This window comes from Hippichthys cyanospilos, chromosome 5 (assembly GCF_059441005.1).
Source record: "Hippichthys cyanospilos isolate Australia breed blue-spotted pipefish chromosome 5, RoL_Hcya_1.0, whole genome shotgun sequence".
In the NCBI taxonomy this organism is placed as follows: domain Eukaryota; kingdom Metazoa; phylum Chordata; class Actinopteri; order Syngnathiformes; family Syngnathidae; genus Hippichthys; species Hippichthys cyanospilos.
In genome coordinates this window covers 1,082,025-1,106,194 of record NC_142373.1, presented here as the reverse complement: position 1 = coordinate 1,106,194, position 24,170 = coordinate 1,082,025, and the positions used below count along the sequence as shown (strand labels likewise).

The 24,170-nt window shown below is 38.9% G+C and overlaps 1 protein-coding gene across 2 annotated transcripts in view; it reads right to left on the bottom strand.

The window, feature by feature from the left end:
- The window catches only part of LOC148423101 (serine/threonine-protein phosphatase 2A regulatory subunit B'' subunit beta-like), a 33,212-nt gene extending 21,316 nt beyond the window's left edge, over positions 1–11,896 (bottom strand). For both annotated transcript variants that reach the window (XM_088415307.1, XM_088415308.1), the window contains exons 1-2: positions 11,696–11,896; positions 10,867–11,239 (exon numbers count right to left, since the gene is read on the bottom strand). In XM_088415307.1, the coding sequence (XP_088271433.1) occupies positions 10,867–11,211 (345 nt within the window). In that variant the 5' untranslated portion in view covers positions 11,212–11,239; positions 11,696–11,896. The remainder of the gene's footprint in view (positions 1–10,866; positions 11,240–11,695) is intronic.
- Between the last annotated feature and the right edge of the window lie 12,274 nt (positions 11,897–24,170).

Here is a 24,170-nt window from a genome sequence, read left to right as displayed (position 1 = left end):
GGGCCGAATCAAGACTCGCAGGCTATCCTAATTTGCACATACAAAACTAACACGGACGAGGAACTTTGCATTAGCAAAAGAAACACAGACGCAGACGCACACATTGGCGCCAACACATTTATTTCAAATAATAGCACGAACTAGCAAAAAAAAAAAGCCTTATAGCATCAAAGCAAAAACAAACGTACATACTCCTCTTGTGATCCATATTGTTTTACTTGAATAATATACTCCCGCTGTGCAGCGAGTGTTTGTAAAGAAATTTCACAAACTACGCTGTGGCACCACTTACTGGATTAGTTGTGTTAAACGTTTCAACGCATCAAGTTCTTCATTGACCGACAGTCGAGGGCCCATTGACGGGATTCAAACAACAATTCATACATAATGATGAGAAATGCATGACAAAACAAAAGGGTTAATAGTACAGTTAGCTTTGAGTCGACGTTTGTTATGCCCATATTCCCTAGTAAGTGTAGCCTAGGCTAAGATATCTTAGCTTAGCTTGATTATCTCCAGGTTTGTTTCCATACAAATCATCTTCTTGCTTCTCTCTTTAATATCACTAGCACATTTGGGACTCATGGATAACCAATTCAAGTTTGAATTAAGCACTAAAATGCATAATAAATACGACATTGTAAGCATTCTCACACAAGATCAATTCTTTAGGCAGCCATCTTTGTGAGCCCGCGCGCCCGACCAATTGCAGACCAGCATCTTCGTGACACCATCACGCTGACCGATAATAGACCAGTATCTTAGGGAGTTGAGACGCCGACCAATAACAGACCAGCATTGTAGTAACGTGTGGCAGCAGGGGTAGCCAACAGAAAATAAGAGCAATTACCAAAAAACGCCTCAAGAGGGAGGCAAAACAACAAACAACCAAACCCACAGGTCATGACAGTTGCTGATGTTAATTGTAAAGCAGGATAAATGCCTTTAAGAGGGGACGAAAAAACTCAGTATTCCACATCGTAACGTGAAAAAAACGTAAGCCCGGGGGTCCAGTGTATATGGAAAGTTGCTATTTAGAATGGGCATCAATGGAAAAAAAAATGTATTTAAATAATGTTCCAGAGTATCATTTTCTGAGTGTGTTGGTGCCCTTGAGAATTTTGGCCTCTTTTAACATTCCAACAAAAATTTCAGCTCTGTAGTGGCTTTTTTTTCAATGCTTTATCTTTGATGAGACACAAAAAAAGTTGCAAAGTAGAAAAAACGTCACAGAAAAAATCTAGGGTTAAGGTATTAGTTGTACATGAAAAATAATTATCTAATTATGGACAAAATTTTAAAAGTATACAGTACCTTTATTTTTTTCTTAGTTACAAATTGTAAAATATTGTTTTTCTTATGACAGCAACTTTAAAAAAAACAACATGTTTTCTTTTGAGATTACAATTGATGTAAATTTGTACCTTTTTTCTCATAAAGCAAAGCCTCTCTTCTAAGCATTAACGTTCAAGAACAAAGAACAAAATCAAGGGGCAAAGCACAAAATAAACTTCACATGACAGTAAGCCATCAAATCTTAAATTCCTCATAGATTCGTCTAAATTAGCGTGAGACACATTTACTAGACGTACATCATGCATACAGTACATCCAAGTGCTCTGCTTCCTGCATTATGCTTCTCTTTGTTTTGCCTTCCCTCTGCGAGCTCGGGCTGCCAGCCATTCCACATCTTATTATAGTTGATGGGCGACGGTGCAGGAAGGAGGGGCATGGCGGAGAGAGGGACACATCAAATTCAAAGAATGATGTCCGAAGTCGTCTGCGCCTATTAAAAGCACCGGGTGAGCACTGTTTGCGACGGTGCTGTGGACCGCTTGCGCCTGGTAATGTCCTAAAAGTGACGGCAATTACATCAATTCCTCACAATGTTGCTGATCTAACAATGTCACCTTCCACACAGCCAAAAAAAAAAGCCCGTTTGATTTACACATGCTCACCATGGCCACGTAAACAAACCAATATTTGGTAATGTTATGTTATGAACTCGGCTGCACCCGCGCACATTATTTTGAGATGACAGGATGACAAAGACCAACGTTTTCCTCCGTTTTCCGCACTTCCTGTTATCCCCACTCAGTACACTGCACAAGCTTGATAAGCTGTTTCTATGATGATGGCTTTTCCACTCTCAGGCACCTTGTTATGATTTCTGCTTTTAATGCTAATCAATTCAAGCCACACGTGGAAACAAACGTGCAAAACAACCAGTGGATCAGATGAAACTGTCTGCTCGTGTGGGGTTTTGCTCAGTTTTCTTGGATGCAAACCAAAAGTAAAGCCTGCACCATGAATGCAGTTTGTCAGCGGACGTAATGATGTTGTGTTGAATATCTATCGCTTTTTGCTGTAAGGAGTGGACACAATGAATAAATCGGACACACCGCATACTTTAATATGTCCACAACCAGAATATAATAATATACAGTCCGAGTGTGAAGCCCTTGGGAATTAGTAATGCACAATAGAACCTTACAAGTTTATTTGTACAATTATACATAAATGCTCAAATAGGAAATAATGGAAATTAAAGTAATCTGTTCCAGGGTCAGGTTGTTGCAATCTTATTAATTATATAGGTAATGTTTAAAAAAAGTGTCATTTCAGTGACAGGAGTGTAAAGTCGCACGACTTTACAATACACTGTTTCATTACGTTACAAATCAAATAAGTAATCAGAAGTTTGAATTGCGAAGTTTTGTGCACATTTTAGGAGCACATATTTAAACAAAAAGCTTACAAAGTATATTTATACTGCGGTTCCATGTAAAGTCTTCACCTACTGTACTATAAATTGGTTAATCATTGTTCCCTACCACCCACTATGCTTTTTTAATGGGCTTTCATTGGGCAGTTAATTACTTTAATGCCCTCGCGTGGAAAATGAGAGCGTTGGCTGCAGATGCCATTTATTGAATGGTTGGTAAATAGTACAAGCTAGTACTAGCTACCTACTCAGGACATACTCTCTGCCCCAGCTCATATCCAGAGACTTGCAACCAGGACTGTGCACTTCACACACATATTATCCCAACAGACCCCAGTTTTTAAGAGAACATACCTACACTTCAGTTTGTACACAATATTTTTCAAATATTTAATGCTTATACATGTTTGTTTGAAAATGTAATTAAAATGTGTCAAAAATGTTAGTGTTTAACAAGTTTAAATGTGAGGTAGGCAGACCACTATTTAATGATTCATTTTTTACTAGTCTATATAATCAAAGATTTTTTGTAGATTTTTGTAACATTTTGTAACACCATTTGTAACATAATGGGTGAGAATGTGTGTGTTCTAAAAAATGTTGTTGTGATGCAAATGTCACGCTGACCATCACCGTGGAGCTAAATACAGTTTGAATTTTATGCCCTGCTAATTTGATAAGAAATTCTGTGAGTCTGTAATTAAAAGCTGTTAAGAATTCGATGCAAGACACAACTTGCAGGGAACATTACCAAAGGAGGGTAAATAATCTCTCAATGCAAGCGTATACAGTGAAGTGCTGGGACATGTGAATGGGGGCCAAAATTAGGTGTCACAGACGGTCAAAATGAGGCTTTCAGTGAAGGCCAAAAGTGGGAACATGACATGAGCAGATCAGCTGCTTCACAACGGTGTTCCCACAACAACTGTCATGTCAGCTGCACCTACCAGAGCAAACAATACACTGAGAAGTTACGCTACAATTAATCCTTAGAGACAACAGCTACGGAAACTTTTCATTGTCAAGACTGCAAGGGGTGGACAGTGGAACATCCAAAGTCCAAAACATTCTTTTCAATTATGAAAACATGTTTTTTTTTTTTTTTTACACATACAAAGCCAAATAACACACAGCATAATGCAACTAGAATGAAGTAAGCTAATAGTCACTCATCAGTGGAAAAAAAAAGTTTGAAAATGAGTCCTGTATTCTTGAGCCAACTGCAAATGCCCTTGTGAACATTAGAAAGTGGAAAGCTTTGCGTATGACTGCAAGGCGTTGGAGAATCCTGCACCAGGAGACTCTTGGGACTCAACGGCTTCGCATAGCTGTTTGCTTCTTTTTATCATTGGCTCAGAAGCTTATTATGCCTTAATAGAAAGAGCCCTTTTGCTCTGAGTCGCACAACAAATGATCACTATGCATAGACACTACTTGTTTTTACTAGTTTTTGGAATTCAATATATATAGTTTTTCTTCAGCGAATTGAGTCATGCAAAACTGGCTAGATATGTTTAGTTCTTCCTTTGTGCCTATCCACATTCATTTGTATTTGACACAAAAACAACTTGAAAACCTTGAAGACGTCTTCCAAGTGTAGCTCATATTTCTTACATCCACATCATGTAAATACCAACCTCCATTCATTTACAAGCCACTTTAAATAAAGACACTTGCAGGGCACAGATTAGCGACCCCTGCTTAAAATAGCTATAATATCACTGAGGCAGCCAAGTACATTATGAAGAAATAACCTGCGACTATAGGAGACATGAACTACGGTGTCCATGTACTATAAGAGCTTAAGCTTTTACAATGCGATCACAACTGTCATGTACAAAATGTCAATAAAATATCCTCAACGAGCACCTGATCTAGTGCATGAGTGTGCTGCCACGCCTCTGCCCGGTAGGGGAATTCTGGGTATTTAACGGTGACACGGGACTCTCTGCGGTGTCCGGTGTCAAAGTCACACCAGCTGTTGCGTGGTCGCATCACCGGGGCATAAATCAAATTTTTTCCACTAATCTGCCCAAGAATGCATCAGTACGCAGGAATCCATTTTGTTGTCTTAAAATAGAAGCACACAGTTCCTGTAATATTGAGTGACATTTGGCCAGCACATGACGTGCCACATTACACTCAAGTGCACATAATGTCCAACTGATGCTTTAGATCTTATTCATAAAATTCCAAAGCCAACTGGTCAAGTTAAGATTTTTCCCCTTGGGAACAATGGAAACTGAATTAATCCATTCCAGTGCCACCATAAATCCTTTAGCAACTGTACACAAATGTAAAAACAACACTTTAAAACTCTTGTTGTTTCCCTCAAAACATTTTAAAGTTAAGGACAACTTGCAATTTTGATATTTTAGTCTAGAACCTTGAAGTCATAATTAGCATTTTGCGGGCCACATAAAATGACATGGCAGGTCAGATTTGGCTAGAGTTTGACACCTGTGTTTTAGAGGATCTTTTCAAAGTCTAGTGTGCCTCACGGTGGACATTCGAGGAGGGTTGGTGCAGTTCAGTGATACAGTGTCACTAGTTTTTGCAGAGTTGACAAGTCATGGTGGCCACAATTTTTTTTTAATTACCTGATTACTGTTCTTGCTATAAAATGAATTTTAACATATGATAAATTTTAACAGTTGCCCTATAGAGCTGTTGGCTGTGTATTAAATTGACTTAGGCAGAACAATTCCACTAATTAACCATTTTAAGGCGCAATGATGAATTAAAAACCATTTCAGGTGACTCCCTCTCGAACACTTTGGGAGAATGCCAAAAATGTGAAAAAAATAATCAGAACAAAAGGTTGCAATTTTCAAGAAACCTGAGTAGAAAAATGGTTTTAGTTATTTCACCATTTTTAAGTACATAAGTCCACATGTTCATTCATAATTTTGTTGTTATCAGTGATAATCTACAATGTAAACTTTACATTGTAAATAGTCATAAAAATAAACGACACACATTGCTAAAGAGTTTTTTTTCTTAAATGAGAAAAAAAATGACCATGTATAGGAAGGTGTTTAAAAAGGGTTAAAAAAAGACCCCCACAACCCCTGAAAAGGTGTATTAAGGAGTGGTTTTTTTTTCTTTATAGAAAAAAATGTATGGCAAAACGTTTTTTAAGTCATGCCCCGCCCACTTTTCAGTTTTTTGTTTTTTTTTTTACACCTGAGTCTGAGTCTAAATTACTTGACTTTGAGCATCTGCCGATACTGAGTTGCAATCAATAGAAAAAGTAGACTAGAAATATACAGTGGCTCACTGCATTAATTTATCTGAAAATTGTAAGAATACTGTATTTTACACTGATACCATGTTTAAACAATTATATTTTTACAACAACTGTTTTAACATTTTGAAGAAAAAAAAATAGCCTCGGCATAGAAACCGTTTGGCATTTAACAAGCAAAAAAGATGAGCTTGAACCACATAAGTATAGTGGACCCCCGGGTTAGAGCGTACCTGTCTTACATTTTTTTCATGTTGCAATGTGGAATAGAGTTTTTTCATTCCCTCTTTACGGTATTTTCCCTGCTTTGCGACAAAAACAATTGTCATGACCCTAGGGGCTTGGCTGAATTTGTGTTGTTTTGTCTCCATCTGCAGGCGTTTTTAGGTAATTGCACTTATTTTCAGTTTCCATCAAACTTGCCTCCCTATAACGCGTCACTACAATGCTGGTCTGCTATTGGTCGGCCTAACATTTCAAAATGGCGGGATGGTAAAGCTTTGTTCTATCGCGAGTGGTTACAAAACCATATTTATAGTGCATTTTACTGTTTAATTCAAACTTGAATGGGTTCGCCATGGGTCCCAAGATTGATAGTGATGTTAAAGAGAAGTAAGAAGATGATTTATATGGAAACGAAGCTGGAGATAATCAAGAAATACGAAGCTAGCCTAGCCTAGGCTACCCTTACTAGGGAATATGGGCATAGCAAACACCACTCAAAGGTAAATAAATCCTTTATATATTTTTCATTTATGATTTCTGATTGTATTCATGTATAATATATATACGTAGCACTTATGATACTATTTTGGTAACAATTTTTAATATGTATGTACACTTTTGATGTTTTTACCTGGGGTTCTAAATGCATTAGCTTTTTAACATAGGTTTGGATTTCCCGCCATAGGGTGAATTCGCCTTACGAGCCCAACTGCAGAACGGATTAATCTCGTAACACGGGGGCACTGTACTACCCTCAGTTGCATGAAGATACTAATCATGCAATTAATCCAGAATTTAATTTACACAAACAAGTTCTTAATGCATCTATAGAAGCAAGCAGTATTTGAGTGCAGCATCTACAGCAGGGGTCACCAACCTTTTTGAAACTGAGAGCTACTTCACGGTTACTGAATCATACGAAGGGCTACCAGTTTGATACGCTCTTCTGAAATAACAAATTTGCTCAGTTTGCCTTTAGTTATACATTATTTATAATGATTAGTAATACTCACCTATGTAAAGACACTGATCATGTTAATGATTTCTAACAATGATTATCAAAAATGACAACAAGGTGGGAAACAGATATCAATATTCAACACTTTATCTCTATTAATCACAGTATTTGTTACATTTTCAGATGATCACTTACATCACTACATTTTAGCAAAAAATATCCCATTTGCACAAGCCACTGACATGCCCTGTTAACAAATCATGAACTATGTTGCAACATGTTTCAAAAAGTTAACAATTATGTAATGTTAAACAAAATCAACTTACATATTTTTAAATATGTAATACATTTTTTATTTCACATTTTGAACTAATGGCCAAGTCTGTGTTATGTTTAACAAAATTATAACTTTTAAATGTCATGAACACACTTTTAAATTGAACACAATTCTTCAATATTTTAATTCAACTTTGCCATGGCACTACCATGTTGTCACTGACTACATCTGGTATCCGTCCTTGGTTAGTGGGAAGACTGGCATTGCATGCTGTTCACCAGTGTGTTGTAATCTGGTGTGTAACTTGACACTGCAACTGTGAGTGAGTCTCTCAGATGTGCATCAGTGAGGCGTGTTCTGTGTTTGTTTTTGATGAAGTTCATGTCAGAAAATGCTGATTCACAGAGATAGGTTGAGCCAAACAGGCTGGCAACCTTCATGGCTGCTGTGCATACTCCACTGTACTTCTCTGTGTCAACAAGGCGCCAAAAGTTTGGTGCAGCCTGGTAGGCTTTGAGATGGAGATCATTTTGCAATGTTATAATTTCAATCTCCACCTGTCCAGCATCCAAGTTGAACGTTGCACTTAACTGCTCAGCAAAGCATGTTGTGTCCCCATTCATGAAAGGGTTGGAAATGAAGAACACACATGGTTCAAGCTGATGAAGGTCACAAAACCTATTCTCAAACTCTTGCCCAAGTCTGTTTATTACTTCAATGTACTTTTCTGCCACTTTTTCAAATGTCTCAGATGCAGAAGCATTGTCTTTCAGCACTGACTGCACAGAGGGAAAGTGCAGAACTTTTTTTCTCTGTAAATCTGCAGAGAATGCATTCATTTTGGCTTTAAATGCATTTAAAGCACTTATCATATCGACAACAGTCTTACCTTTGCCTTGCAGCTGGCAGTTCAGGAGGTTTAGTTTCCCAGTAATGTCCACCAAAAATGCAAGGTCAAGTGTCCACTCTGTGTCCTCTAGCAGTGAGACATCTTCGCCTTTGGACTGCATGAACTCTTTGATTTCACGCAAAAGAGACAAAAAACGATGCAAAACTCGTCCTCTGCTGAGCCATCTGATTTCTGTGTGTAGCAGTAGGTCCCCATATTCTGCTGACATCTCCTCTAATAGTACCTTGAAAATCCTGTGCTGCTTTGCTTTGGAGCGGATGTTGTTTATGATTTTCACAACGGGAGTCATCACGTGCCCAAAGCCGATCACTTTCGCACACAACGCCTGCTGGTGAATGATGCAATGGTAATGCAGAAATTTGGGGAAGTCTGGGTCACGTTTACAGTGAGCGATGAAACCTGTCTGTCGGCCGACCATAGCAGGAGCCCCGTCTGTTGTCACCGCTACCAGCTTTTCCAATGGCACCTTTTTCTGCACGAAAAACTCCTTCACCGTGTTATAAATGTCAACTCCTCTCGTAGTTGTCTTTAAGGGCAGTAGTGTCAGGAGTTCTTCTTTTGTGGAGAAATCATTAAACACCATCCGGATAAAAACCAATAACTGCGCTGTACTGCTGCTGTCCACGGACTCATCGCACTGGAGGCTAAACCACTTGCACTTCGCCAGATCCTGCTCCAACTGATCGACCAAGTTACTGGACATAGCTGATACTCGTCTTGCCATCGTAGATGCCCCCAGTTGGACGTCGGAAAGAGTGGAGATTAGGTCGCTTCCATTTTTCTCGTCTTTAAATACAGTGTTAGCAATTAATAACATCGCTTCTTTGACAACTTCTCCATCTGTAAATGCCTTTTTTTTCTTGATCAGAAAATGTGTAGCTCTAAACGAGGCTTCGGTTGCTTTTTGTGAGTTTTTGGCCGGCCTCGTAAAAAAAGACTGTTGCTTACCCAGAGCGGTCTTTAGCTCACGGGCTTTTTCTGCCCGTAGGGCGCTTGCAGGTGGATATTTATCATGGTAGCTTTTGTGACACGTATTGAAATGTCTCTCCACATTGTGCCGTTTTGCTGTCGCCACGGTCGTCCCGCAAATCAGACACACGCAGGTTTCTTTTACAGTCGTAAAAAAGAACTCCTCTTCCCATTCACTGTGAAAGAGATACGTTTTCTTTCTTTTTTCTGCCATGTTTTTGGGGTACGAAAGTGCATACAGCGCCCGCTAGCTTACTCTCCACATCCCACAAGCTCTACTTTACTGCCCATAGGTAAATATTGTGCGCGTTAACCTTAAAGTATTTTTAAGATAGTATTTTTTAAATCTATATACATACAAGTGTGATTAAAAAAATAATAGCAACAGAACAAAATTAATTTTTAGACGCAGCTCTCTATGAGATGTGCTATTTTTGGAACAGGCCCGCGGGCGACTCATGTGGTCCTTGCGGGCGACCGGGTGCCCGCGGGCACCGTGTTGGTGACACCTGATCTACAGTAATAGAGCATGTATTCATGTACATAATCTTATCATTACAGTACAAAAACACATCCTCGGGTGTTATGCCAAGGATATGCAGAAGGTGAAGCCTGCAGAAGGGTGTGCACCCCCCCATGCCTTCTCCACCTGGCTTCTTTCCTCACTGTCATTGCACCAACACATGCACCATATGTACAGTTTGCATCACTAGCCAGCGCTTGTACATAGTTGCCTCTCAGCTTGTCATGATAGCAAACATTTCAAAGCCATACTAACTTTGGTAGAAGACAAACAGAATTGCAGACCTCCAGAAAGTCAACTTGAAACAGGAAAAAATATGCAATATGCTCAGCCAGTATTACTAGCACGGCCATGCACAGTAATTCATGGGTGAGGCTGGAACATTTGGAAGGCATCCGTGTAATTATGACTATGGGGAGTTTCTTGAGGGACAATGTTGTGTGGACAACCAATTCACATGCTACTCAGCCTCCTCTTGTGGCCACACTGGGGAGCTCACAGAGGATACATCTTGTTTAGTCAAGCTCCATTGATAGACCCCTCAAAACCATTTAGAGGCCATACCAGAGTAAATGTTCAATGTTCAAAGGGGACTGGTACAGAATTCCGTAGCAAAAATGGGTGGGCAAAGGAAAAAGGCAAATTACTGATTTCCAATCAAATACATTAAGCTATAAAGTAAATCGTTGAGCTGCAGCTGTCAAATTCACATTTTATTGAAAATTCCATCTAATAATCTATTCCTCCGATAAAACAAAAAAGGTAAATATTTTTGCTAGATTAAAAAACAATGGATCAAGAAGAGAAAATAATTAGTGAATGAGCAGTTAGTGTTCATTTTTAGCTGGCTGCTGTAAAAATTGTGCAAAATAGAGCCGTAACATAATGTCTTTGCTGATAAGATAATTATTTCAGGACAATTTTATTTGAATACTGTGCCATATAATTATTCTATAAATCAAATAAGGAAAAAAAATTGACAGTTAAAAAAGATCAATAAAAATGTTAGGAACACTGAATTGGATTACTTACCTTTTTGGAGCTGACAGACCTCCGTAAGATCCTTCCATGAGCTCCCGTCACCCTGGCGCCCCCGTTGCTTCCCGAGGGCAGGGTAGAGGCAAACGGCGGACTCATGAAGGTTGCTTGCTTTTTCTCCGCCAACTTCTTTTGTAATGCCACATTATTGTTCTGGTTGGAGGTCAGAGTGCTCTTCTCCTTGATGCCCACATTGCTTAAATCGACGTGATGCCCACTTTTGATGAGGTGTAGGCAATCTTGGAGCACCACCTGAGTTTTTGGATCGCCCAACCAGGTGAGGAAAAGCTCATCCAGCTTCATCTTGAAGACTGGTTGAAGAATCTGACTGGACGGCATTTTGAAGAATGGCCAACGGGTTCAATACCTGTGCAGAAACAATAACACAATGAATGTCTCCTGCTCGTTGTTATTATCGCTACAATGTTATAGAACTGAACCTACCTTCTATGACATCTCATTCGGATTGCTTAGCTACAATGAAAGGGGCTACACATGCCAAACAACTATTAAGACGATGCCGTGCAGTTCTACAGTGCATGTGGACCATTAGTTGGTTAGCAGTCGACCTTGTTTTCTAACTAATGCTACACTATCACAAACACACAAACATTATTGAATTTTAGCGCGTCGATGCTTTCAGCCCGCGGGCTTGCATGAGCGAACACACAAAATACTGGCCATTTTAAACACCGCGGTGGGAAATAACAACGCAACATTAATGTTCACAAGGATACATATGTAAGAAGACATTGGCAAAAGATTTGATAGGTTTTGAGTTAGCGTTAGCAAGTTAGCTTTAGCAACAAGCTGAAATACCAACCTTGTAGTTAAAGCATTGAAATTCCAAATGCGATGGCACCACGCTACCCCAATCCCTTCATTTGCAAATGCTGGGCAAAGTATATTCAATATTAATATTAAATGCAGATTGTAGAACCGGCATCGTTCTTGAACCCACAAGAGTGCCCAATCTGCACGAAACTCGGCTCCAACTTTTCAAAATCGCGTTCCCCTGGTAACCATCCACATTTATCGCGAGATCTGGCGTGAGGCGTTCAAAGTCTGGTGGCTTTGAGCAGGTTGTGAAAGGTATTCACCGTGTCCCATAATAATACAGAAATGCAATGTAAATGGATAAATACTGTGATAAAAAATTGTGATGAACGATCATTATTTTGTGCATTGTATACATTGTAACTGCAATTTTCAGTTAGGTACCACCACCAACGGGTAACTATTCCATTGGTACAAAAATTACATTACCGTTCATACCGGCAGTTTAAAGGAAGGTGATACTAACTAAAGTATAATACACCAGCGAAGTTAATCGTCAGTTAGGAAAAGTAAGGGAGTCACACATGCTCAATAATACAACTTGTAAAAGACATGTATAACACTCTGTCTCAATTTACTGTACCCCTGCCGTATGATCACATTAAAGCTCAAGTCAACAATATTTTGGCATTGTCGGTGTTGGATTTCCAAGCTATTCCAAAGTTTCACCCTGAGCACAGAAACACAAGAATTTTTCCAAAAAATGTACAGTACTATGAACATTTGGCATTATAATGTGAAAAAATAGTTGTAGGTCAGTCATAATAATTCGTAGAATGCTTTACATAGGATTATTGTTGTGTTGTATTTTCCAAGATCAATAAATGGGTGTGTTTATGAAAACCAACCTTGTGAATCCACAGCTTTTTTCTATAATATGACTAATGTATTAATTTTCTACTTCAACACAATATCTGACATCTGAATTCATTTCATAATCGAGAGGCTTTCGGATATATTTTTTTAATGTGACATGGACTTTCAAGACATTTTAATGTTACTTTTCCTAAAAAAAAAAAAACATATAAAGATGAAAATACAGTATACCCAGTACATATATAAATTTTTCATATTTTCAATACAAAATTTGATACCTTTCTACAAATATTTGTACTTCAGAGGTATACAGTTTTACTTCAGTTTAAAGTTAATTAATTCATTTCCATCTGGTGCTTGCTTTTATTTTCTAATAGTTGATAATATTTACAACCGCATTATAATTACTATTAGTATAGAATATACAATGTTTGTGTTTTTAGTGATTGCATGTGTTTTAAAAATAAAAATACATTAAAAACTACACTAAACTTTATATAATTCTGAATCATACAACAATATTGTATAAAGGTACAGTACCATTCAAGTGTCTTTTTTCCATTGTTTAAAATATTCATGAAATAGAATAGATCTGCATCAACATTATGAAGAAATATTGATAGAATTCACTGGTAACAAGACATGTTGAACAAAACAAAATCTAGCTGGTACTGGATGTGTGTGCTATTTTGAATTTTAAAGTTTTAAAAATCATTTTGCTAACGTTCACAATGCAATTCTATTGATTGAACAAACTTGTCATTTTTGGAATCTCCTGAAAAATATTATTTTTGATGTACAATAATTTATCAGCGATATATTTTTTTAATTCGGATTTCCCAAAGTTGGCACATGTTGCTTCAGAGAACATCTTTGCACATCTTGGTATTTTCTCAGTCAGCTTTATGACATGAATTATTCTATATGACCTCAGCTCACAAATTTTCATAGCATAAATGTATTGATCCCCGTTTCTATACCATTTGAATAGGAAGGTGCTTTGAAACTTTTGACTGTTACTGGATATCAAGAATGTTGTTATCATGTAAAAAAAAAAAAACACACACACACACACACACACACACACGCACACATACACACGCACACAAGAAATGCATTCATACCAAATAGATTAAAGATAAAAAAAATAAAAATATGAACTCTGACCTATAAAAGGCTGTTCCCAAAAAGCTATTTGCATAAATATATTTGCATGAAGAACAATTCTACATCTGTGCCTGATTTGACTCTTTCCAAAGCAAAAGGCCAAGCGTTTGTGTATGTGTGTGTGCGTGTATATGTGATGTGGCTGTGTGTGAAGCTGCAGCTCCTTTTATTGATTACTGAAGTGGGCTGCAGACATCATGACTCCTTCATCATGTTGTCAACATAAGAACTCATACACAGGAAGAGAAATTTGGGCGTTTTCAACAGAGCCTTTCCAAAACTGCATCTCAATGGTAACTGTTAAAAAAAAAAAAATCCCCCAAAACGTATCAAAATAACTGGTAATAACTTTGTTATTAATGCATGTTGGTACTTTCTTTGAGTTGGAGGATATGGTGTAAAATTGTTGCATTGTTAACCATAATGCAATCGAGGGACCAAGTTATGTAAAATAAAATGTTAGTTATTAGGATGTTAGGGATCAGGATGTTTCCACTTGAAAAAAATACTTAAAAATACCATAGTGAATTAATATTCATATAGGCACCAGCAATCCAGCGACATTGGCTTTGTACATTTTGAATGATTGGAATAAAAAATAAAGACGATTTCATGTCAATTGTAACAAGTTCTTATTACAATTTAAAGACCAAATGCCCTGTTATGCCCAAGGCTAATCTAGCTTGAAATACAGTCTGATCGCACATCGGTAAACTTCTTTTTTTTAGTGTGTGTGTGTGTGTTGTTGGAAACGGGCATATAATGAGAACGTGTAATTTGCGCCGTTGTGGGAGTGAACACAGCTGGGATTGGTCATGTTTGTAAAGGTTAGCGTTTGAGTTACTATTATCAATTTTCTACTCCTTACCCCGATGACTTGGAATTATACTGTTCTCTTGTACAAGTATATTAAAGCAAAATATGTCCAATTTTATTTTATCTGTAAATTTACTTCCAGTCAATGTGATGCCTTCATTTTTTTTTTTCATAGAAGAACTGAACATTTGTAAAGTTTATAGGCTTTTTTATTGTATTGTTTTGCTTCCCCTGATAATCACATCAAATCATGTGAAACATTCAAAGCTGACGGCGGGCCGCTAAACAGCTCTTTGTTCTCCTTCATAACATCCAGTCTTTTTTTTACGCACTCATGAGAACCTAATCAATATCAGCAATGGAGAGATAAAAAGTGAAGAGTCTTTTAAAGTTGAAACTTTGCTACTTTTCAAAGTGTAATTACTGTGTACAAATAAGATGTTTTAGCCAAAAGCACTGCAGCGCATGTTATTTTTTTTCATGCCTTGAAGGACATTTCAAAGTGTTTGGCCGAGGCTGAAACCACAGGGGTACTGCTGCTTAGCGTAGCACCGTGCTAAGTGAGGAGTTCATGTGCGCAGTGCTGCTGTCAGCCGTTATGCACGGGCTGCTCTGTGAAGTGGGCCAAAAGCAATCTGCTCTAATAAGCGCCGCGAACACACTTGAAAGTATTGTGTGGCGGCCGGGGATTTGTGCTGTTTGGTGTTGTTTATTGCCACGGTCCGCGTGCATCAAGCATAAATCTAAACGCTAAGGATTTAACTTTCTTCCACAAGTTTGTTTCTTTCATTTGGTGTGATTTACGCACACAAATTCAAATGCTTGATACTATATGTGATTGTGCCAAATAATGCAATCACATCCATTCATCCATCCATCCATCCATCCACCCTTCCATCCATCCATCCATCCATCCATCCATCCATCCATCCATCCATCCATCTACCTACCTACCTGGCCGTCCATTCATTAAGTACATGTACTGAAGACATAGTCATCCATATACAAAAATATTTTGTTAATTTTAACTTACAGTTCTTAGGAAGGAAATGGCCTATTTCATGTTTATGATTGACAGCTGTTATAAAGTGTATCTGTAGTGCTTAGAAGGAAAACTATGTACAGTATGCTATATCAAAAACACTGTGTGCAAACTGTAGTTTTCTCCTATTGGTTTGGCTACTGAAATAAGATTCTCTTTTTTTAGGTATTTTATTTTTTAATGTTTTGAATAATAGGTGAACAGAGTATACACGACAATGGAAAGATATAGAAAATACAAAAACAATTAAAAAAAAAACAAAGAAACAAAAGTTACAGCAAAAACATAAACTATGGAGCTGCCAAGTAATGGAAATGGGTTGCATATGGTTGAAGTATCATTTTACAACAGGGCAATACACCGAATATATGTTGCAAGCATAGAATCACACAGACAGTGTAAGAAAGTATCCTGAAATAAGATTCTCAAATTAAAAAAAATATTTAACTAAACAGTCTGGCAGTTTTGCACAATAATACAGCTTATTGCCAAAAGCTCATACTGCTAAGCAGCTGCAGCAAAGGCAATACAAAATGTCAAGATTTGAACAGCTAAACTTTTGCCCAATTGGCAACCCACTCTATGACCTGAACCCCCATAGCAGATCCGGCCATGCCGCCAGCAAACAGCAGGGCAGTGAAAGCAGGATGGTTCTTGCTGGGTGGTTTTGGCTCAGCGGTTAGAGCAGGTTACCCAGTGAGTGAATAGTTGGGCATCTGAATCTTTGTTCTTTTGTACTTCTTTATTCTTTTGTTTTTCTTTTACTGCTACTGCTGTTTTGTTCTTATTGGTGACACCAGCAAGACCTGTATGAAAACGCAACAAAGTCAGTCTGGTCTGTTTTTTTTATTTTTTAAAGAAGGATTCAGTTCACAGTAAGTGCTGTCTCCAATCTTTGTAAACCCACACACTGCACTCACACAAAAAGTAACTACTACAAATTACTGTAGAGCAGTGGTTCTGGACGTACTGAGCCACTAGTTTCTTAAGCGCATTCACCCAACCCTTCTTAAGTGAAAAATGAAAGATGTTTTTTTTTTTCCTTTCAAATTCAAGTAATATGTACATTTTTCTGTATTGGTGCACAAATTGAACTGTTTATGCAAATCATGCATTTTCTATAGCCGCTTATCCTCATAAGGGTCGCAGGCTTGCTGGTGCCTATCCTAAATTTTTTCAGGCAGTTGGCAGAGGACACCCTGAACTGGTTGCCAGCCAGTTGCAGGGCACACAGAGAGGAACAACCATTTACGCACCCAATCACAATTTTGTATGTCCAACTCACCTGCCATGCACCTTTTTGGAGTGTGGGAGTTAGTACCCAGAGGGAACCCACATGGGCTCAGGGAGAAGATGCAAACTCCACACAGGAAGGCTGGAGCCAGCTGGATATGAACTTGGGTCCCTTTAACTGTGAGGCGGAGGTGTTATTCACTGCGCCACCGAGCTGCCCGACATGCAAATCCATGTTGCACATATTTATCCAACCACTTTATTCTATTACTTGATGTAGTTAGTATGAATTAGTATGAAATATTAAAAAAGGAATCAGGTGATGCCCTAGCACAGGGGTGGCCAACTTCGGTCCTCAAGAGCCACAGTCCAGCCTGTTTTCAATGTATCTCCTCAATCAACACACCTGACTCAAATCAGCGTTGTTATCCGGATTCTGCAAAGCATGCTGATGAGCCAATCATTTGAATCAGGTGTGTTAGTTGAAGGGACACAATGAAAACAGGCTGGTCTGTGGCTTTTGAGGACCAAAGTTGGCCACCCCTGCCCTACCATATCAGTCACAAATTGACCACTGAGCACAGTAAAGTCCCCGCAGAACTGATAGGCCAAGCACCTCACCGAAACAGCTGTGGTGGACAGTCAGAGGCAAATAGGGTTGATAGATGGGCAGGCAGGAGTAGTCAGCATGCCGAATAGAGGCTGGGTCGGTACACGGGCAGGTAAGAGTAGTTGGTGAGCAGGCGGGTGGGCGAATACAGGCTTGCTCGGCACACAAAGAGGGCAAGAGTGGTTGGCGGGTACAGGCTTAGTTGGTACACAGGCAGGCAAGTGTAGTCGGCGGGCTGGTGCGTGGTCCGATACAGGTTGGGTTGGTACACGGGATGGTAGGCGGAGTAGGTTGTGGGAAGCTCGGCATGTTTCTTCAAGGCAATCTGGCAAGTAATGGGAGGGAGAGACCAGGTTTTATACAGTGGAAGATAATTACCTGTTGGTAATTGGGGCTGATTGGCTGGAAAGTCATTGAACTGGTTAGTGGAAGACAGAACGAGGAGTCCTGGCTGGCATGCTGTGACAGAGTCAGGTGTGTCTTGACATCTGCAGTGAAGGCTCCACCGAACCCCTTGGCCCGACTGTCTGTGAGTGCGAATGGTTGTTTGTCTGTGTGCCTTGCGATTGGCTGGCAACCAGTTCAGGGTGTACCCTGCCTACTGTCCAAAGACAGCTGGGATAGGCTCCAGTGTCCCTGTGACTCTAGTAAGGATGAGCACTCAAGATGATGGATAGATGTCTCAGACTGCTCTGATCCGGTTAATGTAAGGGCTATACAGGGCGATACAGCTCAGCATCAAAAGTATGTAGAATGCACACTAACTGGACAATAGCAATTTCTTCTTCTCTTTTGGCTTTCCCTTTCAGGGGTCGCTACAGCTAATCAATTGCCTCCATCTATGCCTGGCTCCTGCAGCTTGTTCTCTCACTCCAACTACCTTCATGTCCTCTTTCACTAAACCTCTTTTTTGGTCTTTTTCTAGGCCTCCTCCCCAGCAATTCAAAACTCAACATGCTTCTTACTTTATCGTCATGATTTCTCCTCTGGACATGTCCAAACCATCTCAGTCTGGTTTCTCTGACTTTACCTCCATAACCTCAAAACATGTGCTGTCCCTCTGAAACATTCGTGACCCTATAGAATTCATGACCCTATCCATCCTAGCCCCTCCCAAAGAGAACCTCAGCATCTTCCTCCAGCTTTGCCTCATGTCTTTTCCTGTCTCACAGCCAAACAGCATCACTGGTCATACCATATCTTGTACACCTTTCATTTAATTTTAGCTGAAACTTCTATCAAACATCACACCTCAAACGTTTCTCCACCCGTTCCAGCCTGCCTGTACACGTTTCTTCACTTCACTTTTCCATGGGCTCCATTGCTCTGGACTATTGACTTTGAATTCTTCAAATCTTCCACTTTCTTTATCTCTTGTTGTATTTTGACTCTTTCACCAGGGTAGCTCTCTCTCATTTACACACATGCAGTATATTCCGTCTTGCTGCGGCCAACCTTCATTCCGCTCTTTTCCAGGGCCAACCTCCACCATTCTAGCTTCTCCTCCATCTATTGGCTATTCTCACGACAGATCACAATGTGGTACTACAATATACTACGAGCAGCTACAACATGAGCCCAAAACCTCACTAAATATCTTTACAATGGATTCATTAACATAGCATGATCCAATTACTGTAACTGAGTTTTATTGCCTAATCATTGACAATATAGGAAGAGCTACATAAACATCTTAGCTTGGTCACATCGGGAGAGGGAAAGGCAGAGGTGTGCACACATAGCATGGCATCACCACTCAATCATCCAACACAATAGGCACCCTGGCTCTCACATCATAAACACATAGGTAATAATGATAACAATAAAGGAAAAAAAATCCATTAATAACAAAAGTGCTTCTGGATTAATTAATAGTATAGTGTATGCTGTACAAAATTGCCCATCTGCAGTTAGCTTTTGGCCCTGTGATCGACCAGTCCACTGTGATCCGTGCATTGAGCGGCCCCAATTTAAATCTTTTGAAAAATGTTTTTTTTTGTATTGGTATTACACTATTCAGCCTTTCAAACAACATAAAAACAACTATGATTTTTGTGGCTGCTCTACGATGTAAAAGTTACAAGCCTTATATCATGTTGCATTGCCTGAAAGAAAAAAAATCTGTTCAAAGTTCAAAGTGAGAATAAAACGGCATAAGACTGTTTTTCCAGGTGGTATACAGTCTGATTTGAACATGTTGTACTCCTGCAGGAATGTGAGCCTTCACTGTGCTCTTGAAATGCCTTCAAGTGTGTGCCACTTCAAAGTAAATGTGATAGATTAGTGGATGGATCTGCTTTCCAATAATAGCCACACATTGTTGAAATAAGCGCCCATGACTATTTAACAAGAACACCGCCACCGCTCTTGCGATATTTTGGACAGGGATTGACTTTGATCCCAAACATTTCCCCTGTTTGATAAGCTGTTCAAATGAACCGCTGTGGTTATGAACCTCCAAATATGGCATTGGGTAGTTAGAAACTCTACGCTGCTTGTTTTTTTTTTTTTTTTTTTCACTCCTAAGGAGAATCACAGGGCACACAATCAAACTGTCATGAGTCAACATTTAGATTCCATGCCCCCCCCCCAAAAAAAAAAAAAAAAAAAAAAAAAAAAAATATATATATATATATATATATATATATATATATATATATATATATATATATATATATATATATATATATATATATGAGGAGAGCGCTAACTTTCTTTTAGTTGTGGCTTTAAACTGGAAACAATGTCTATGCCTTTTGAGGCCTTCAGAGATTTTCCTCACTAATCACATATTCATGAGAGACTATAGAACGGGGAAGAACCTAGCCGTGACACTGCCAATAGACAACAACATTTATGCACAATTACTGTATGCCTTTACAGAAATGTTAATGTTTTTATTTGATTCACAGTCACAGAGGTATCCATATAACAGAATCTTAACAATATAAAATCTTGCAATATTCACATGAGACCCATGATCCATGACACATGACACACTCTATATACAACCCCCACCCAACAATGTGGTAATAATTATATGCATCCAGCAAACAATCAATATCGTCTTTTTTTATTACACTTTTGCAATTCATAAACTAAGTTGCATGAAGCAAACGCACGGAAAGCAACATGCAAGGTATTTTGCCTAACAAGGCAGCTGTTATCACCCTTCTACAGGTCGTAGCAGGCTCGCGATCCCTGAATTGTTGATCACTACTGGGAACAGTGCCTTGCACAATGAGCCACATGCTGCTTCACAAAGACATCTAATGGCATGTACCCTGTTTAGGTAAATTTCCTTCCCTTAATCTCTCTCTCTCTCTTTCTCTCTTCCTCTCTCTCTCTTTCACACATACCTACACACACATACACACACATTCACACAAAATATAGTACATTTCATAAAAAAGTGCATTATACATGCCTTAGCCCTGTGACAAATAGTGAAACAGCAACTAAAATTTAGTACCGTATTTTCCGCACTATAAGGCGCACCGAAAAACCTTAATTTTTTAAAAAAGCTGAAGGTGCGCTCTATAATCAGGTGCACCTTATATATGGATCAATATTGAGATTGGGATTCGTAGATGGGGAATGAACTGATAAAGTAAGCTTTACCTGTTTCTTTTGTGTGTTTACAGTTGAACAAGGTTGGTCATATTGACATTGAGTTATTATGCTATTGAGAGTTTAGAATTATTATTTGAGTTATTTTTGTTATTACTTTGAGTATTACTATATTGTGATTGAAAAAGTGTTAAAATATGTAATTGATTGAGGGTGCGCCTTATAATCCGGTGCGCCTTATAGTGCGGAAAATACGGAAATTCACATTAATGCTAAAAAGATGACAGTAAAGCACAATGTCTAAATAAAGCTTTGTATTAAATCACATAATATCTGGGTCCCAAAATGCTACGCTTTGAAATGGCATAACTTAGGGAAACCACTTGCCTGTAGCTGTACCAGGTTACATGGGCTGCACCTAAAATTATTTCTGTTTTATGTATAGGCTACTCGGTGGCGAATTGGTTAGCACGCCCACCTCACAGGTAAGGGGTTGGAGTTCAAATCCATGTTCTCCCTGAGCCCGCGTGGGTTCTCTCTGAGCACTCCGGCTTCCACCCACAATCCAAAAGCATGCATGGCAGGTGTATTGGACATACTAAATTGTCCTTAGGTGTGATTGGTTGCATGAATAGTTGTTTGTCTCTGTGTGCCCTGGCAAGCAGTTCAGGCTGTCCCCTGCCTGGTGCCCGAAGTCAGCTGGGATAGGCACCAGCAAAGCCTGTGACTCTTGTGAGGATGAGTGGCCATAGATAATGGATGGATGGATGTTTATGTATATTTGAGTCTGAAAGATGTTTTATTTTGAAAAAGATCTATTATTTCGATTAATTTTGGTCACTTGAGAACCAAAATTCGCAAAATGGAGAAGAAACAGACATCTTCGGAAAATTTCTTTGGGAGGGGGAAATGGCCCAGTGGAGAGACAGGAAAAGTGCTTACAACACTGAAAAAAAAATACCTTTTGAAAGGCAAACCATGATTCCGACTTGAAATAATGTTTTATTGCAAAAAAACAAGTTTGAGGGCTACTTTCTATCAAAACCAGGTGAATTTAGAATGGCCGTGCAAGAGGACAATCAGCTGCTGGAGATCACAAATAACAGTGGCCTTAAACGTATGTTTGAGATATCCGACATCCTAAGTTTGTGAAGAGGGGTTTTCTGCAACGACTGCAACATAAACAACACAACGGAGTTGAGCGAGTATAAGCAACACACTTCAGGTTTCATTCTCTCCCATCACTCCTACATACAGTAGGCAGGGCTCTCAATAAGCACTTTGTACACGTTTTGTGTTGTACTGTATCTCTATATTATTTTAAAGGAATGTTTACACCCTCGGTTGGGGAGCACTGACTAATGCCTAAGCACAAAAATGAAAATAGGTGAGTTTTTCAGCAAACAATGGGAAACATTCTATGAAAAGACTTTTGAAATGCTTCTGCACAGTTGTTGAACTTTAAAAAATCTCTTGCAACAAGGACAATAAAAGAAATAGATGTTTTCTCAAATCAAATACGTCTTCATCTGTTGTCAAAAAAAAACCCCAGACACATCTTGTCAATCAAATTAAAGCAGTTGGTTGTAACACTTTGATATCCAATGACTGACTTGCATCCCTTTCAAGAAACCAGTCGACATTGTAATGTAATAAAACCCAGACACATATTTATGCAGATAAGTCCTTGAATTTTTTCCCCTCCTCCGCTGTGTTTCCGCAGTATGCCATGTTGCCGCTGCCTCGGCCCGTACATTATTCAAGTCTTCTCCAGGAGTAACAGCAGCCCTGTGACGCTCTGACACGCCCACCTCCCCCTAATGCGATGTAAAAATGAATGATGAAATTCAAGCAGGCCAAATGAAAGAGATACCTCTGTGAATGTGTGTGTCTATATATATGTATGTGTGTGTGTGTGTGTGTGTGTGTGGTGTTCAAAGGTGAGGCCTTGGGTGATGCAGAACAGGCTTCCCTAACCTCCAATAAGTGCAGGGGAGGATAAAAGCAAGCGTTAACGACCTTGCTACCGCCAAGGCCTCACTTATTTCCATCTTTTTCTTACTTTCATGCCGGGAACAGGCAGAACGGCGCAGGTTTGTCTGGATCACCATTAACGTAGATGACGTCACAGACAACCCGAGTGACTCTCAGCTAGCATCTTGAGACTTTTGTATGGATGGAACCCATTTTACCCACCTTGTTCTAAATGCTTTATTGGAAGTAAATCAATATGTATGATATGTGATATGTAGAAATGCCTCATTATATATGTCATCTATGTATTCACTAAGCCTTCTTTCCCAACCTTTATTGAAAAATTGTACAAGTCATGTTGAGGTTTCATACTTATATGAACAGATTACGAATAAGCACCCCATGGCTGCAACCAGAGGAGAGCCATTTTACCTTGCCATTGTTACTGCCAATTTGTGATTTTTTCCTTCTTGCTCGAAACACAATTATTAGTGCGTGTTTTATACTAAGATCCATTTATCAACCCACTTGATGAGCAGAAATTGAGATTTAACCACCATTTATAGGTACAGCATTTACTAAGTATTGTTTGTTTGAAGCTCAAATTGAGGCTTTTCTCTATGAACAAATCTAGTTTTTCTCTTATAACAAGGACATGTCTTATTTCTTAGTTTATTTATTTACCTCTGTTGCATTATGGATATTTGATTTTGATAAATGCATGAGCACGACATGAGGAAATTGGTTAGTGTGTACCATTGTTCTCTGCACTTTATTACTGATTGTGGAAATTGTATTCACTAGTGTACACTTTATGCTATTGCTAAGTATCCTTCTCTGTATGTCCACAGTGTCATCTAATTAATCTTATTTTGATCTCACTTAAAAAAAAATCTGATCTCTGATTTGATCTGATCTTTTGAATCAGGTGTGTTGCACCCAGGGACACATATAAAACCTTCAGGAGACCGGCCCGAGGGGACCAGAATTGAAGAACCCATAATTTAGTGTATATTATGTGAATTTTGTGAATTTTGACTGACAAAGGTTATGCTTCCATTTCACAGGGGAATTTATCCCAATGAGCTTTGCTTTCATTTCAATGTTTGTGGCTTTGACAGTGTGATGTAGATGAAAATTTGAGTAAGTTTTGGAGGTAAACCTCATGAGAGAAATTTTCAAATTGCATTCTTATCAAATGTGCATTAAGTGCTTCTCCCAGACCCTTGCATT